Below are 15,022 nucleotides of genomic sequence, written 5' to 3'. Positions count from 1 at the left end.
GCGGCGGGGGACCGCAGGTGCTTCGCCCCTCCGTGCCGCAGCACGTACTCCGTCCACCACACGGCGCGCTCCAGCCCGGTTTTTGAATCATCGTTCATAATAGTTCGCAACTTTGCTATGTTTTGCTTGAAGCTGGAAATATGTATATTATTTATATTACGTATAATCATAATGATTCCTTCCAAATACAACATAAAAACAATGAGTTACTCAATTGTATGAAATAAAAACCTATAACTCAATAAAAAATCCAGACCAGAAAAAAAACGATCATAAGGCGAGATTCGAACCAGCGTCTTTCCCCATACCGACGCGACACCTTAAACTCGGTCACCCATGATACCAAAATGGTATGACGAAAGATGAAGGTTCGAATCAGACCTCAGAATTTTGCTATTCCTTATATATTTTTAATAACTAAAAATAGCAATTAAGGCTATTAATAATCAGAAGATATAAACATTGTACTGTTAAAACTTACCTTGGGTCAAGTATCACTTTATCTATCGCTGATCTCAATTTTTCTTTAGTTAAAGTCGGCAAATCAAGTCTCAACCCAATTCTATGGTATACATATTTCTCGACATTGTACCACTGGTCTCCAAGCATCGGTATTCCAATAAGGGGCACGCCTGCAGCAATAGCTTCATCTGTTGATTGAAGTCCACCTTGTGTTATAAATGCTTTGATTTTTGGATGCTCTGAAATGTTTTGTTATGAAGCTTAATTCTTTGCTAAGCTAATCTCAACTCTTTTGTAATTAAGTTAATGTCGATTTTGGAAATTTATATTATATTTCTTTTGCAATTTGCGTCAACTTCAAGATTATGATCTCAGCGATGGAGTCTTAAATGTCTTTGTGTATAACTTCAACAAAATTGGCTTAGATATTCCGATGCTGAGTGTTGTTTTAATAATAACTAGCTGTTCACCCCGGTTTTTCTCGTGATATGTCTATGTATATTCCTATGTCACTCAGTGTTTTGGCAGCTTTTTAATGGTAAAAGAATTTTTGAAATCGGTCCAGCCGTTCGTGCGTGTTGGCGTAACCTAGGGAAATATGAATTTATTTTTATATAATTGATAAGCAATCGAGAAAACACAGCTTAAATCAAAATCATCTTGAAAAGGACTGTTTATATTCATTGTAGAGAACATGCAAGTGATACCTGGTCACATTATATAAATATAATTTTTGTTTGCATACCCGTGACTATTTTATTAGCAAAGAAAAACAATGAAAAACACAAATCGGATTTTATAACTTCTCTAACATGCGCTAAGGAAATACTTGCCAGAACTATGTCATTATCAGTACCCAGTTAATTGAAGATTTTTGACACTCATGAAATATCAATAAATAGAATATAACATCATAAAACATTACTCAGTACGTCGGATTGTGGTAACCATTTGAAAAGTTTGATGTTCTCCGATTTTCCTTGCATAACATCTGTCTCCCATTTCCAGAGCACATCGTGGTTTAATTTGGAAAATGTATCGATGAACATTTGTATTATTTCTGGCCGTAATAGAGAAGAGAAGACATTTGTACCCAGGCTGAAGTATATAACACCATTTTTCGAAGAATCTAAATAAGATTTGATATCCTGTAATAAGCATAATTCACAAATTCATCCAGAGATAATTATTTAAGCAGAAAATCTTGCCTGAAGCTATTGCGTTACAATGTTTACAGGAAAACGTTTGCGACATAAATAATTCCGTTTATTGATGTCGTAAACAAGAAGGTGAAGGAAAATAAGGGAAATTATTATTCAGAGTTTATACGGACAATTAAAATTTTCCAAAATGAATTTAAATATTCATTACGAAAGTAAAACTATAATGCACTTTTTTATAACTAGTGGTTAACCCCATCTTCACTCGTGCTTTATATACATATATACTATACAGTCTATAGAGATCACATACATATCCTGAGATTAGCGCATTCAAATATAAAACAAACTCTTTAACTTTATATTAAATAACGAATTTACTTTTACTCAATCATAAGTATATATCGTATAAGTTGATACTTAATAGATAACTCACTTTCGTGTTGTGAGTTCTTAGGTATATTATAAATATTGTCCAAAGGCATTGCGCACAAAAAATTCCATTCCATCTCCCGTTCGCTTTAAATTTATTGTCACATTAAAAAATTGCCTACATTTCTCACCAAAGAAAACAAATTTTAAAATCTACCAGACAGATAAATCTCGAAGTTGCTAAAGTCAAAAACTGAATTTCTATACAATCAATTTGTACAATTACAAACATATAATATTTTATGTAATGAGAAAAGATCATCTTATGGTATAAACATAATATTAAAATACATACTAGGATTTCTTTACCTTTGGTAGTTCCATACTAGGCTTCCTATATATTCCCCAAATAGAAACAACGTTTGGAGGCCACGGCTGATTATTTGTCCACACGGGATGTGAATTCAGCAACATCAAATCAACATTATTCCTCAGTTCATTTAAAGCTGGTGCATCATTGCCAACAAGCCTTTTAAACATTTCATTATCTACACCTTCATAATCACTGTAAGATTTTTCAATCCACCAATGCTTATAGAATTCATGTAACTTCTCCCAAAATGTGAGGCTGTATAAACGTTGGTGCAACCCAGATGGATATAATATAGGATGGGACGGTGTTCCCAAAATGTAATCGCTCCCAATCATCATTCCAAATGAACTTATTTGAACCACAGGAGCCTTCACAATGTGGGAATAAATAAGAGCTTGTCGCGAACATACTTCCAGCAATAATAGGTCAAACTTCGAGCCATATATTACATCTTGAACCTCCTTCATTCCTGCCTGCATTTCAATGATTTTTGGAAACGTATTCAACACTATTTCTAATTCAATGTACAAATTTTGTTCTTTACCAAATTCGACGGTGTGGACGAAGCTGTCCCTCCAGAGTTTGTACGATGCGTCATGGACATCTATTTCTGTAAGGTTTTCTGGAGCTTGACCCTTCGGGAAAATAGGATCAGTGGTGATGACGACAACTTCGTGGCCACGGCGTGCCAGTTCCTGTGTCAAGGGTCGAAACACCACTTGATGGCTTATTGATGGAATCGGAAATACAGCTAATATCCTTGCGCACTTAATTCTGAATATTAACAAACACAATATCGTCGATAATTGAGACAAGTTCATGTTTCTTAATCGAATGTTAGAAACACTTGTGCTCTCAATTATAAGGTCACATAGTATGATGTTTATTTTCCATTACGTTATCTATTTAATAGGAAATTTCATTTGATACTATTGTATAGGCACTCGTGATAAAATATGTAAGTGATATTGCGAAGAAACAGAATAATGAATGATATAAGCGAATTGCGTATACCTTGGAGAAGTATGGGGCAGATGACATACATCTGTTTGATTGATCAATTTTCTATATGGACAAGTAGGTGAATAGTCTTCTGTATACTGTTAGATCGAGACATTTATTTTTGTTGTGAATGCCCACCAGACCCTGGAGTTCCGTATCTGGAGTACCAAATCTTCAATTATTATAAATCAACAGAAAATGTCCATCAGACTGAACAATGTTTTTGAAGACCTAATTTCTATACATGTTATAGTGTAGCTGGGCTCTTGGAGTTTCATATGAGCTGTTCTGTATTTTATTAAAATCCGTCTAGTAATTTCGGAGATTACCGTGTACAAACAAACGGAAAAACAGACACCATTTTTTTTATTCGTGCTCTATTGCTGTTTTTGAAGTCCCTTCAATTATTATATTTTTAATATCTTCAATGCACAGACAGTTTGGTTTTTTACCTTTTACATATTACATTATTAATAAAAGGATATATTGTATAATCTGAAAGTTACTTTTCGCATATTTATGACTATGACTTTTTTTAGATCCTTAAATATGGTTAATACAATATACTTCTCTTCACACATTTGCCTCCTATAAAATGACAGGGGTAATGAAAGCAAGACAAGAATTTTAATTCATATCTTGATTTATATCTTATTATTTATATAAATAAAAGGTATTTATATCTGATTAAAAAAGAACGTAATTGCTATTAGAAAATAATTCATGTAACTACTTAATTATGCTATGACACACAATTCTGTACCTTTTATTTATTGAGGCATTTTTTTTTGTTATTTATTTAGGTACATACTTTGTCTAGATTAGATTAATAACCAGTTATTATGAGAAATTTTGAAAGAATAGAAAAAATTTGATCACGAGGCAGGATTCGAACCTGCGTTTCTTGCCTAACCGTAGCAACGCCTAGCCTCACCACCCGTGTCAAATTTTTTCTATTCTTTCAAAATTTCTCATTTATAAAGCATTTCAATGCTACAAAACTAAAAATTAAACCAGTTATTATAGCAATTTTATAGAAATTGTATTATAAAAACATAAACGCAACTGAAAAACGAAATAAGACACAATTTGTATCATGCTGCTGGCGGGGACAAACGTAATTAGATGATCCTTCTTTTACGTAGGCACATAAATACCAAAGTATCCCACTTCTCTTCATAAATGGGCCCATTTTATCAGTTTATAATATCCCTCTGTCACAATCAAAATTCGGATGATTCCAACGACTATTATTAGATACACATTTGGCAAATTCGTGAGTTGTAGGGGTTGTACGCAGTCGGGTAAAAAAAACCAATTGCTCATGAACAACAACGATATATTTCATTTATTAATAACTATAAAATTTTACCTAACTCAAATGTAAACTAAGAAACTTTTAACTTAGATTTAGGCACTAGTTTTATAGTAACATAGTAAATCACTGTTAAAATTGGTACTATAATAGCAGCTAAAAGTAATAATAGTTTTGATATGAATTCAATCTCATAGTACTCAGTCCAGGGCATGTTGGCGGCGGGGGAGCGCAGGTGCTTCGCCCCTCCGTGCCGCAGCACGTACTCCGTCCACCACACGGCGCGCTCGAGGCCGCTCTCGGGCTGGTCTTTTAATAGTCTACGCAATTTTAAGATGTTCTTTCGATAACTGAAAACACACACAAATTATAGCTTATCAATCAATCAATCAATGTATAAAAGTTCTACCGTTACTGACTGATAGACAACGCACAGGCGATACTATTGAGCGTAGAAAGTAGAAATATATACCATATTTCGGGTTCATTAACGGGTTCTTAGAGAGAGTAGCGGAAAGATCCCTTTCTTCCAAGATGATTTTTGGAAATTCAATTTCTAAAGGAGTAAAATAACTTTGTCAATGCTATAATTTATTGATGCAATTTTAGATATAAATTTGCTGTTAGTAAAAAACAATATTTCAATAATCGAAATTGTAAAATTGCATTATTTACTACGTCATTTTTAGTGTTGGATACATGAAATAGAAATTTGAAATTTGATATGAAGCTTCATCAGGGAGTGTAGACTAGCACCATAAAAGGATTCCCAAAAAATTCCACTCCGAAGGGGGCGAAATAGGAAAACGTTTGAAAGTTTTACTCAGTTGTCTTATGATGTCCCTCCCCGAATTTGAAATATTGAATGCATTTTGATTTCGTGCTACCGAGCTTATGATTGTTTCAATTGCATTCAATTGAAAATATGCCCTATCATATGTCAGAAAATATTGTCTCAATAAACACAATACGTATGGAAACGGGATATCCCTAATAGTATAAATGCGAAAGTAGCTCTATCTGGCCGTCTGTCTCATCTTTACGCCTAATCCACTGACCCGATTTGGGTGAAATTTGGTCAGAGTTTTGGGACCCAATAAAGGATAGACATTTTATATATCCAAGATCCTATGCGCACGGTAGTGTGTAAATCCCGAGACAGTATCATTTACTTTACTGCCCGAGCGAAGCCGTGGGTAGAAAACTAGTACACTTTAAACAATATATGCTTTCGAGTCGAATAAAGTAAATGTTATCAGAATGAATTGAATTACTATTTTAAGTATAATACGCTTTTATTACCTCAATATAAAGACCATTATTTTGGGTATGAGACGATATTGGGGACGATATATAATAAAGAAGTATCTGTAATATTATAATGAGCGATTGAATTTTATTCTAACCCGAAAGATTATGAATATGTTATTATTATATTTTAAACATATTATTATATTCGATATTGGACGCTCTGCTGCAATGTGAAAGAGATACAAACACACTTTCACATTTATTTTATTGGTAAGGATAAATTCAACACAGTATAACAACTTGATACCTTTGAATTGTCGGTGTTCCACATAAAGTATTATATCATATTGCATCCTTATATAATTTGCTATCGAAAAATAATTAGTAACTGAACATTATTTTTAACAACATACAAGTAAAATCTTTCTGTCAAACCGTCTCTTCTGTATAGACTAAAGATAATTAAGATGGCAGACAGACGTACCAACAACCAATAAAGTAATTAATTATAATGAATTAACAACTGATAAAGACGCAAGCAGTAGTAAAGATAAGATAAATATATACACAGATGATGTTTGTGAATTGCACAACGATATTACATACGAAAAATATGACGACACATACCTAGCACGTGTAGTATAAACGACATACTTGTACTGCCGCCAATAACCGGTAATTCAGATATTACATTATGTTATCTTCATAGTAATCAATTCAGAATATTTTTGGTGCTTTATCAAGATTAAATTAAACTTGTTGACTTGATAAAGTATACGTTATTTCCAGATTGATAAAAATATAATCCAAAATTTCCGCTAAGAACGATTTTATCGGTAATAGTCAAATTGTCTAGAAAACGATGTTATACAAGTCGTTGGGAAAATAACTTGAATTTCAATGTCAAATTCGCAAGATTCCTATGACCTCAAAATGTTTCAATGTCATCACACTACAGTCATATTAGTCCTACAAGTCAAACTTCAAATCAAAAATTTTTAATCATTTGGTAGCTTGGTATGTTTGGTGAAAAGCAGTCACTTTTTTTTTAATACCAAAATATTGCATAAGAAACAAACCTTTCATCGCTTATAACAGTGTCAATAGCTGACTTCAGATTATGTTCATTTACTGATTCCATATCCAATCTCTTCCCAATTTTATAATGCACATACTTTTCTACATTGTACCATTGGTCTCCAAGCATCGGTATTCCAATAACAGGCACTCCAGCAGTTATTGCTTCATCTGTAGATTGTAGCCCACCTTGTGTTATAAATAACTTGATTTTTGGATGTTCTGCAAAATAACTTTTGTATTAACTATTTGCATCTATGTTTAATTGAAAGCACTATAAAATATTATAGTTCAAAAACTAATAATATGCAGTGTTGTTTGATTTACCAATCCTACTATATCCTACTAATATTATAAATGCGAAAATTTGTAAGTATGTATGTGTGTGTTTGTTGCTCTTTCACGCAAAAACTACTGAACCGATTGCAATGAAATTTGTTACGTAGAAAGCTGGAGAACTGAAATACCGAATAGAATACTGGATTCATTTAAAATGCTCAATACAAATAGCGATACCCAACAAAATGCACATATTTATAAGGAACCAAGACGAGACTATACGTCTGACGTGATATAGACTAAATTACAGTAATCGTTACCCATTTCTTGCGAGATATACATAAGTCTTTGTTATGTTTTATTAGTGTTTTACAAATTAGTAATTTATCTTTATGTTATTTTTCCTTATACGTACTGAATTATATACACCTATTACATACATAGAAGCAAAATTCCTAGATTATACTATTTAACTAATATTATATTTCTCTTCACAATACTCACTCAATAGATCTGATTGTGGTAACCATTTGGATATTCGTATATTTCCCGATTTCCCAGGCAATTCATCCTTTTCCCATTTCCACAATACGTCGTAGGGTAGCTTTGAAAATACTCGTATCAATAACTGAATAAATTCGGATGGTAAAGTCGACGAAGGCGCGTTGGTACCGAAACTTATATAAATGACACCGTTTTTCGATGAATCTAAATACGATTTAAGATCCTAAAATCAAAATAAGGCTTAATCTATTTACATATCTCAAAATTGATTTTAAAATATAACAAATAATTTACAAAATTCGATATTACTGTTGAAATAGAATAAATATTATAGCAGAAATGATAAATCAAAGTTGTCGAAATCGATGAATTTTGGGGAGCGATTCTATTATGTTTTACTACATAAAATACCAATTAAAAAGTGAACAATAAAATTTTAACATACTTGCGGCAATGCGTTTTCTGGCTTTTTATGAATACCCCATATCGATATAACATTAGGCGGCAAAGGTTGATTATCCAATAGCATAGAATGAGTATTTAAAAAGACCATATCAATATTGTTCCTCAGCTCTCTGTAGTGTGGCAGATCATTTCCAACGAATTTTCGTAATTTTCTTATCTCCTCATCTTCCCTTGAAAACCACAAACTTTTAAACCACCAATATTTGTAAAGCTCTTCAATTTTCTCCCAAAATGTTAGGTTATAAATCCTCTGTTGACACAGTATTGGGTAGAGGAATGGGTGTACAGGCGAGCCCACAGTTTCATCGTGATCAAAAATCGCCCCAAAAGAGCTGACTTGTATGACAGGCGCCTTATAAATATACGAGTATATTAAAGCCTGTCGTGTCCAAGCTTCTATCAATAGTAAATCAAACTGAACGCTCTTATCATTAATTAGGTCTTGCACTTGTTTTGATTTATACTGCACTTCTGTCAGAGGAACGATCATATCAAGTATTGTTCTGATTTGATTGTAGATAGTTTCCTTTTTTCCAAATTCTTGGTTATACGTAAACTTTTCCCTCCACATTGTATACGACAAATCATGGACATCAATTTCTGTGAGGTTTTTTGGTCTATTCTTGTTTGTGAATACTGGATCTGTAGTAAGGACGGTAACATGGTGACCACGTTTAGCCAACTCTTGCGTTAGTGGCCGAAACACAACTTGATGACTGATTGATGGTGTAGGAAATATGGCTAATATTCGTGCGCTATAAGATTCCCTTATGATTGATGCACATAACAAGACTAGTATTTGTCTATACATCGTGATGCTGTGTGCTCAAGTGAATTAGATGCGTGTGAATGGCATATATGAAGTTAATGTGTTTGCTAGGGCACTATTATGTAATCAAATACAACGAATGTCATGATGACGTTTTTACATTATCTGTATACTATGATTGTATAATTGTATATTACTTCAAGGAGAAGTTTAAATGAAATAACCGGGCAGTTATTATAGTTTTTGTAATCGAAACTAATTTGCTATGGCGGTAATTCACCTTGTTATTATAATGATACACAATACAAGATTGTTTGTTTTTTTATGAGTGAATTTAAAATTGCGAGAAGCTTGTATTTAAATAAGATCATAAGATAGAGAAGAGAATATCCAAATACTGCTAATTATTTAATTATTACCATACTAGATGCTCGTCCCGGCTCCACTCGGATATCAAAATTCCTGTTTTATCCCAAGGGAGTATCTAATCGGGATATAATATATCCTATCACCTAAGTCAGCCCATTCCCTGTCTGTATACCAAATTTCATAAAAATCCGTAAACATCAGATACAAACAAATGCTATAGTGTTTGTATCTGATATATAGGAACTTGTATGATACTTGCTAGTTGGGAATTTTCTTTGACCACGCGACAGAATTCGGAATTAAAAGTGTCAAAAAGAAAAATGAAAATGTTGTTTATAAACAAAACATTTTTTCCATTTCTACTAATATAATTGTATGTAATTGTAATATATAATTATTGGGTACTAGCTGCGCCCCACGGTTTGACCCGCGTAAGTCGGTATCCCGTATGAATATTGGGATAAAAAGTTGCCTATATGTTTTTCCAGTTGTCCAGCTGTCTACTTACCAAAATTCATTGCAATCGGTTCAGTAGTTTTTGCGTGAAAGAGCAACAAATACACACATCCTTACAAACTTTCGCATTTATAATATTAATAGGATCTTTAAATCTTCTCAATATTTAATGCAAATATCAAGGTTCAGAAAAAATAGACAGGCAGACCGAAGTATCTTCTTCTATTTTATGAATTGGGGTGCAAAAGAAAAAACCGACATAGCATTGCTCTGTTTTTTTCTTTTGATGTTTTGATACTACGTTTTCCATAAACTCTTGTTTATTTGCATGTTTGTCCGTCAATCACGCTGAATCTACTGCACGGATTTTAATGGAATTTGGCATACAGACAGGGTATGAGCTGACTTGGGTTATAGGATACTTTTTATCGCGATTAAATGTTCTCTTAAGATAAAACAGAAAACAACGACAACGAGGGTCTAGTATTTAATAATTTCATGAATCTATTTAACATCTATGAATGGTACATGAGTGTAAATATCGGCCTTGTGGATGAATTGCTATTGATATCTTATAATGGTGTATCATTTTCCATATTGAAAATAATTCCTGTCACATTGTTGAATGGATTATTGCTAAAGTCATAAAACAAACGGTTAACCAATTTTATGAGACTCCATGACAAGTATTCAAGTTTCAAGGACACTAATTTAGTTTTATTATAATCATCATCATCATCATCATCATCAGCCCATATAAGTTCCCACTGCTGGGACACAGGCTTCCTATGAGGGTTATTTATTAAAATACAATAATACAATTTCATGACCAATTCAGGTGCATCAAATAGAATTAAACCACAAATCCCTTACCCTATTTCCACTTAGGAGTACAATTTTATTAGCTTTATCTGCACAAACATTACTTACACATAGGTTAACACGTGTGACTGACTCCTGAAGACTCGATTTTGAGAGAGAGATTTAATTCAAACTTTGTTCATTTTAAATAAAGGATCGGTGACAGTACAAGCATGTCATCAATTCATTTTCTTACCATGTTTAAATGTTAACAATTAAATACTTATCTCAGGTATACTATGTATAAGAGCAATTTAAATAATTTGGTTCTTTAGAGCTTGCTTTTGGATTTTTCCTAACTATTATATTCAATATTTATTCGTTGTAATATAAAACACAATACTATTATATGCTTTAAATATATATCTTTAAATAAAAAATTGATTCCTTTTTCTCTTAGTCACGGCATCATGGAGATAAAAATTGCCTATATTATGTTATTCCATTTGTCCAGCGGTCTACGTACTAAATTTCACTGCAATCGCTACAGTAGTTTTTGCGTGAAAGAGCAACAAACACACACATCCTTACAAACTTTCGTGTTTATAATATTATAGTAGGAAGGATGTATAGTAAAGTTGCACACAATCAAGTGTTAAGTATGCTGATAAAGAATTGACGTAGACAGGTCACGCTTTTTAATTTTGTTTAAGATTAAATATAGCTTATTCATGTTTTGGTATAATGATGTCGTATATTGCTGAGTTTACTATACAATTTAAAATATGATTAAAATAAGATATTAAGCGAAATAACGACGAATATTATAAGTCGGAAGAAACTCTGTCTGTCTTGTCTTTACGCCAAGTCTTACGGTAGCAGTTAATAGATAGATACTATATAATTATATATCTACTGCTTACTTGGCTTGATTGGCACTGATTTCAAATAGATGAGTTGAGCGCTATAGTAATTAAATGCAATTTAATTTTTTTTTTTGTTTTGTAGTGATTTGTTTTTTTTTTAATAATCTATGTAATACACATTTATATTTTATATTATACTGACGTGAAAAGAAGGGCGCTATAAGTTCGATCTCATGGCTTGTCTGATTTCTGTGTAGTTTATACGGATCACAATTTTTCGAGAAATTACAATTTTACGGTGACACATCATTATCATCATCATCATCATCAGCCCATATATGTTCCCACTGCTGAGACACAGGCCTCCTGTGAGGGTTCAGGCCAAAATCCACCACGCTGGCCAAGTGCGGGTTGGCAGATGTCACATGTCGTCGAACTTTTGATTCTTGGAGATGCCGGTTTCCTCACGATGTTTTCCTTCACCATTTTAAGCAGTAGTGATGTTACACATTCTCAGATATATAGACGGTGACACATGTAAAACTGGATCTATTCCAGAGATAATTCCGGAAACTTCTGGATGCTAGTTTATGCCAAAATAAAAGTATACAATCAATGCAAGAAATAAAACTGTTCTATAGCTTATTTCATTATTTCATTATTCTATATCATTCATGATTACTTAGTATACTTAGTTCGGATATTGTCTACACAACAAAAGTAATAAGATAAGCCCACAGATCTTCGGAAATCGCGCAGCCGCCACGCGCGTGCAGTGTGGCCGCGCGCGCGTCCTTCCGAAGATCTGTGGATAAGCCCATGAAATTAAGGTAAAAATCGAGTATAAGATAAAAATTCGGTTATAATCACGTTACGCAATATTTTTTATATTTACATAGGTAACAAGAAGAAAAAAAAGCGAAAACAAATAACAATTATTTTCAAAATTAACTACATATTTTTTATTTTTCTACACCTACTATTTTTCTGCACATTCTAATATTTACGATGTCTTATTTTTCACTTTGAGATTTTGCCGAAACACATGAACATATAGAAGATATAAGCTTAATAGAATTGTAAACAGGATCGCAATGACTAAACTAAGTAACTTAAATACAAATTCAATCTCATAGTACTCAGTCCAGGACATGTTGGCGGCGGGGGACCGCAGGTGCTTCGCCCCTCCGTGCCGCAGCACGTACTCCGTCCACCACACGGCGCGCTCCAGGGCGCTCTCGGGCTGGTCTCTCATAATAGAACGAAGTCTCATAATATTATCTTTATAGCTGGAACAATAAAGTACAACAATACGTTTTAACTTATTATTGTGTGGTTAAGTGTTTGTATTTTCCACAATTTTTATTATAAATTTCTAATTTCGAAGATTTACATTGCGTATTTTAATAAAACACCCACCTTTTATCATCAACAACGGTTTTGATTGCTTTAAAGAGACTATCTTCAGTTATATCGTCTATGTCAAGTCTTACTCCTATTTTATGGTATTCGTATAGTTCTACATTATACCATTGATCACCAAGCATCGGTATACCAATAAGAGGAACCCCAGCAGTGATAGCTTCATCTGTTGATTGTAAACCTCCTTGTGTGATAAACAGCTTTATCTTCGAATGTTCTAGAAACATTAGGAAAGTTTAAATCGTCATCAATGTGGAAACAAATGAGATTTCAGGCCCAATGCAGGTTGGCAAATGTAACATGTTGTCGAACGTGTGTTAAATATGTTATTTTCTCACGATGTCACTTTTGAGCAGGGGTCGTGTAGATGTAGGTACACATAAATCGAAAAATCTATGAATATCTTTTACATTTTTATGTGGGAGCCGGGAACGTTTTTGGACGAATTGGGCCAGGTCGCACCGGGGAGGTACCATACCTCCCACAGAAAATCGGCGTGAAACAGAAGCATGCTACTGTGTTTCGTACTGTATATGGGGGACCCATTCCAGTTTATTCTTTCTGTCCAGTTGTCAATACTTTCTTTATGACTTACTCCTTAAAAGTGGGTAGCGCATTTGGGGACGCATTACCTCAGCGAATGTTCATAGGCGATGGAGATCGCCTATGATTGCATTTATTTAATTTAAATCAAGTAATTACTGAATTAAAAAAAAATGTTTAAAATGATTGATACAGTTTTAGAAAGTTATTAAAGAATTATTGAAATCCTAGTTTGTCACTATGTCTTTTGGTATTTGTCAATAAGATAAGAAAATAAAATATAATCGATGTCTTCCTTACTCAATAGATCTGATTGTGGGAACCACGTAGACACTTTTATATTATTACTGATTCCTGGAAGATTTTTGTCATCCCATTTCAACAGCACATCGTAAGGTAATTTGGAAAATACTCTCATTAGCGTTTCAACTGTTGTAGGTGGAAACAGGGAAGAAGGAACGTTAGTCCCAAAACTTACGTATATTACGCCATTCTTGGACGAATTCAAATAATCTTCTATTTCCTGAAATCATTCTACATGCATTTTTATTTTATATTACAGCATTTATTTAATTGTTCCCCTTATCAATATATTTATTTTTGGCTATTTTTGTAACCTTGTTTGATGTGTGTTTTGATTCACAATAGTACCCTTTAACTTGAGGTAAGAATCATTATGTTATTTTAAAATTTTATATCAGGTCGCTACTTAAGTGATAAGCCCGACTACCTCTGCTTTTCTCTTGCAAACTGTTTTTATTTGTACGACTATTCCATTTAGTTGACTCTTTACTGTATACCAAATACAGTAAAGAGTTTTGATTTAATTTGATAATTAGTAAGTGCATTATAAAATTATTGAACTGACCTTTGGAAGTGGCTTCTCTGGCGTTTTATGAATTCCCCAAACTGAAATAACATTTGGTGGAAAAGGTTGATTGCGACTCCAAACGGGATGCATATTCAAAAATAGCATTTCAGTATTTTTGTTCAATTCCTCATAACCAGGTACATCGTTACCCAGCCATTTTCGAAATATTGACAGTTCCTCATCTGCATTTGTAGACCATGCAATATTTATCCACACATATTTGTATAACGCGTAGATCTTTTCCCAAAACGTCAAGTTAAAGAGTCTGTCACTCATTCCTGATGGGTATAAAAAGAGATGAGACGGGGCACCGACAATTTTTTCGCTATCATAAACCACTCCAAACGAACTTATTTCAATAACAGGTGCTTCGAATATATGGGAAAGCATTCTATATGGCCTTACACATGCTTCTATCATTAATAAATCATATTTATTTTTCCCATTGTTGATCAGCTCTTGTATTTCTTTAGTGTTCACCTGTTCCTTTGTAAGCTCAACCAATATGTCTTTTAATGCTTTCGCTTGATCGAAAATGCTGCTTGGTTTACCAAATTGTACTTTGTTATTAATAAAACTCTTTTTCCAGATTTCATAGGAAACATCGTGTAAGTCTATTTCTGTCAAGTTTGCTGGAACATTTTCTTTGGTAAATGCCGGGTCAG

General features: G+C 33.3%; 3 protein-coding genes across 3 annotated transcripts in view; all 3 read right to left on the bottom strand.

Annotated features, from left to right (window-relative positions):
* LOC119836604 (UDP-glucosyltransferase 2-like) overlaps nucleotides 1-3,188 on the bottom strand; it is a 14,114-nt gene extending 10,926 nt beyond the window's left edge. The window contains exons 1-4 of the mRNA XM_038361985.1: nucleotides 2,364-3,188; nucleotides 1,388-1,610; nucleotides 482-701; nucleotides 3-132 (exon numbers count right to left, since the gene is read on the bottom strand). Coding sequence (XP_038217913.1) covers nucleotides 3-132; nucleotides 482-701; nucleotides 1,388-1,610; nucleotides 2,364-3,188 — 1,398 coding nt within the window. The remainder of the gene's footprint in view (nucleotides 1-2; nucleotides 133-481; nucleotides 702-1,387; nucleotides 1,611-2,363) is intronic.
* A 1,531-nt stretch (nucleotides 3,189-4,719) lies between these two features.
* On the bottom strand, nucleotides 4,720-9,094 carry LOC119836820 (UDP-glucosyltransferase 2-like). The gene is made up of 4 exons (XM_038362295.1): nucleotides 8,241-9,094; nucleotides 7,796-8,018; nucleotides 7,015-7,234; nucleotides 4,720-5,034 (listed from the first exon to the last, which is right to left on the bottom strand). Exons 1-4 carry the CDS (start codon nucleotides 9,069-9,071, stop codon nucleotides 4,758-4,760), a joined length of 1,551 nt encoding a protein of 516 aa, XP_038218223.1. The 5' UTR covers nucleotides 9,072-9,094; the 3' UTR covers nucleotides 4,720-4,757.
* A 3,430-nt stretch (nucleotides 9,095-12,524) lies between these two features.
* The window catches only part of LOC119836603 (UDP-glycosyltransferase UGT4-like), a 6,542-nt gene continuing 4,044 nt past the window's right edge, over nucleotides 12,525-15,022 (bottom strand). Inside the window, exons 5-9 of the mRNA XM_038361983.1 lie at nucleotides 14,708-14,895; nucleotides 14,355-14,539; nucleotides 13,787-14,009; nucleotides 12,941-13,160; nucleotides 12,525-12,810 (exon numbers count right to left, since the gene is read on the bottom strand). Coding sequence (XP_038217911.1) covers nucleotides 12,525-12,810; nucleotides 12,941-13,160; nucleotides 13,787-14,009; nucleotides 14,355-14,539; nucleotides 14,708-14,895 — 1,102 coding nt within the window. The remainder of the gene's footprint in view (nucleotides 12,811-12,940; nucleotides 13,161-13,786; nucleotides 14,010-14,354; nucleotides 14,540-14,707; nucleotides 14,896-15,022) is intronic.

The sequence above is a fragment of the Zerene cesonia genome, chromosome 25 (assembly GCF_012273895.1).
Source record: "Zerene cesonia ecotype Mississippi chromosome 25, Zerene_cesonia_1.1, whole genome shotgun sequence".
Taxonomy (NCBI): Eukaryota; Metazoa; Arthropoda; class Insecta; order Lepidoptera; family Pieridae; genus Zerene; species Zerene cesonia.
The sequence above is the reverse complement of the archived record's forward strand: the minus strand, read 5'-3'. Positions and strand labels throughout refer to the sequence as shown.

Bases quoted from the DNA above. Each gene is read 5' to 3' on its own strand.
- LOC119836820 (XM_038362295.1), bottom strand. From the start codon at position 9,071: ATGTATAGACAAATACTAGTCTTGTTATGTGCATCAATCATAAGGGAA. The intron at 8,019-8,240 runs GTATGTTAAAAT...TTTTGATTTTAG, and splicing joins CAGAAAACGCATTGCCGCAA to GATCTTAAATCGTATTTAGA. The intron at 5,035-7,014 runs GTTTGTTTCTTA...GTGTGTTTTCAG, and splicing joins ACTGTTATAAGCGATGAAAG to TTATCGAAAGAACATCTTAA.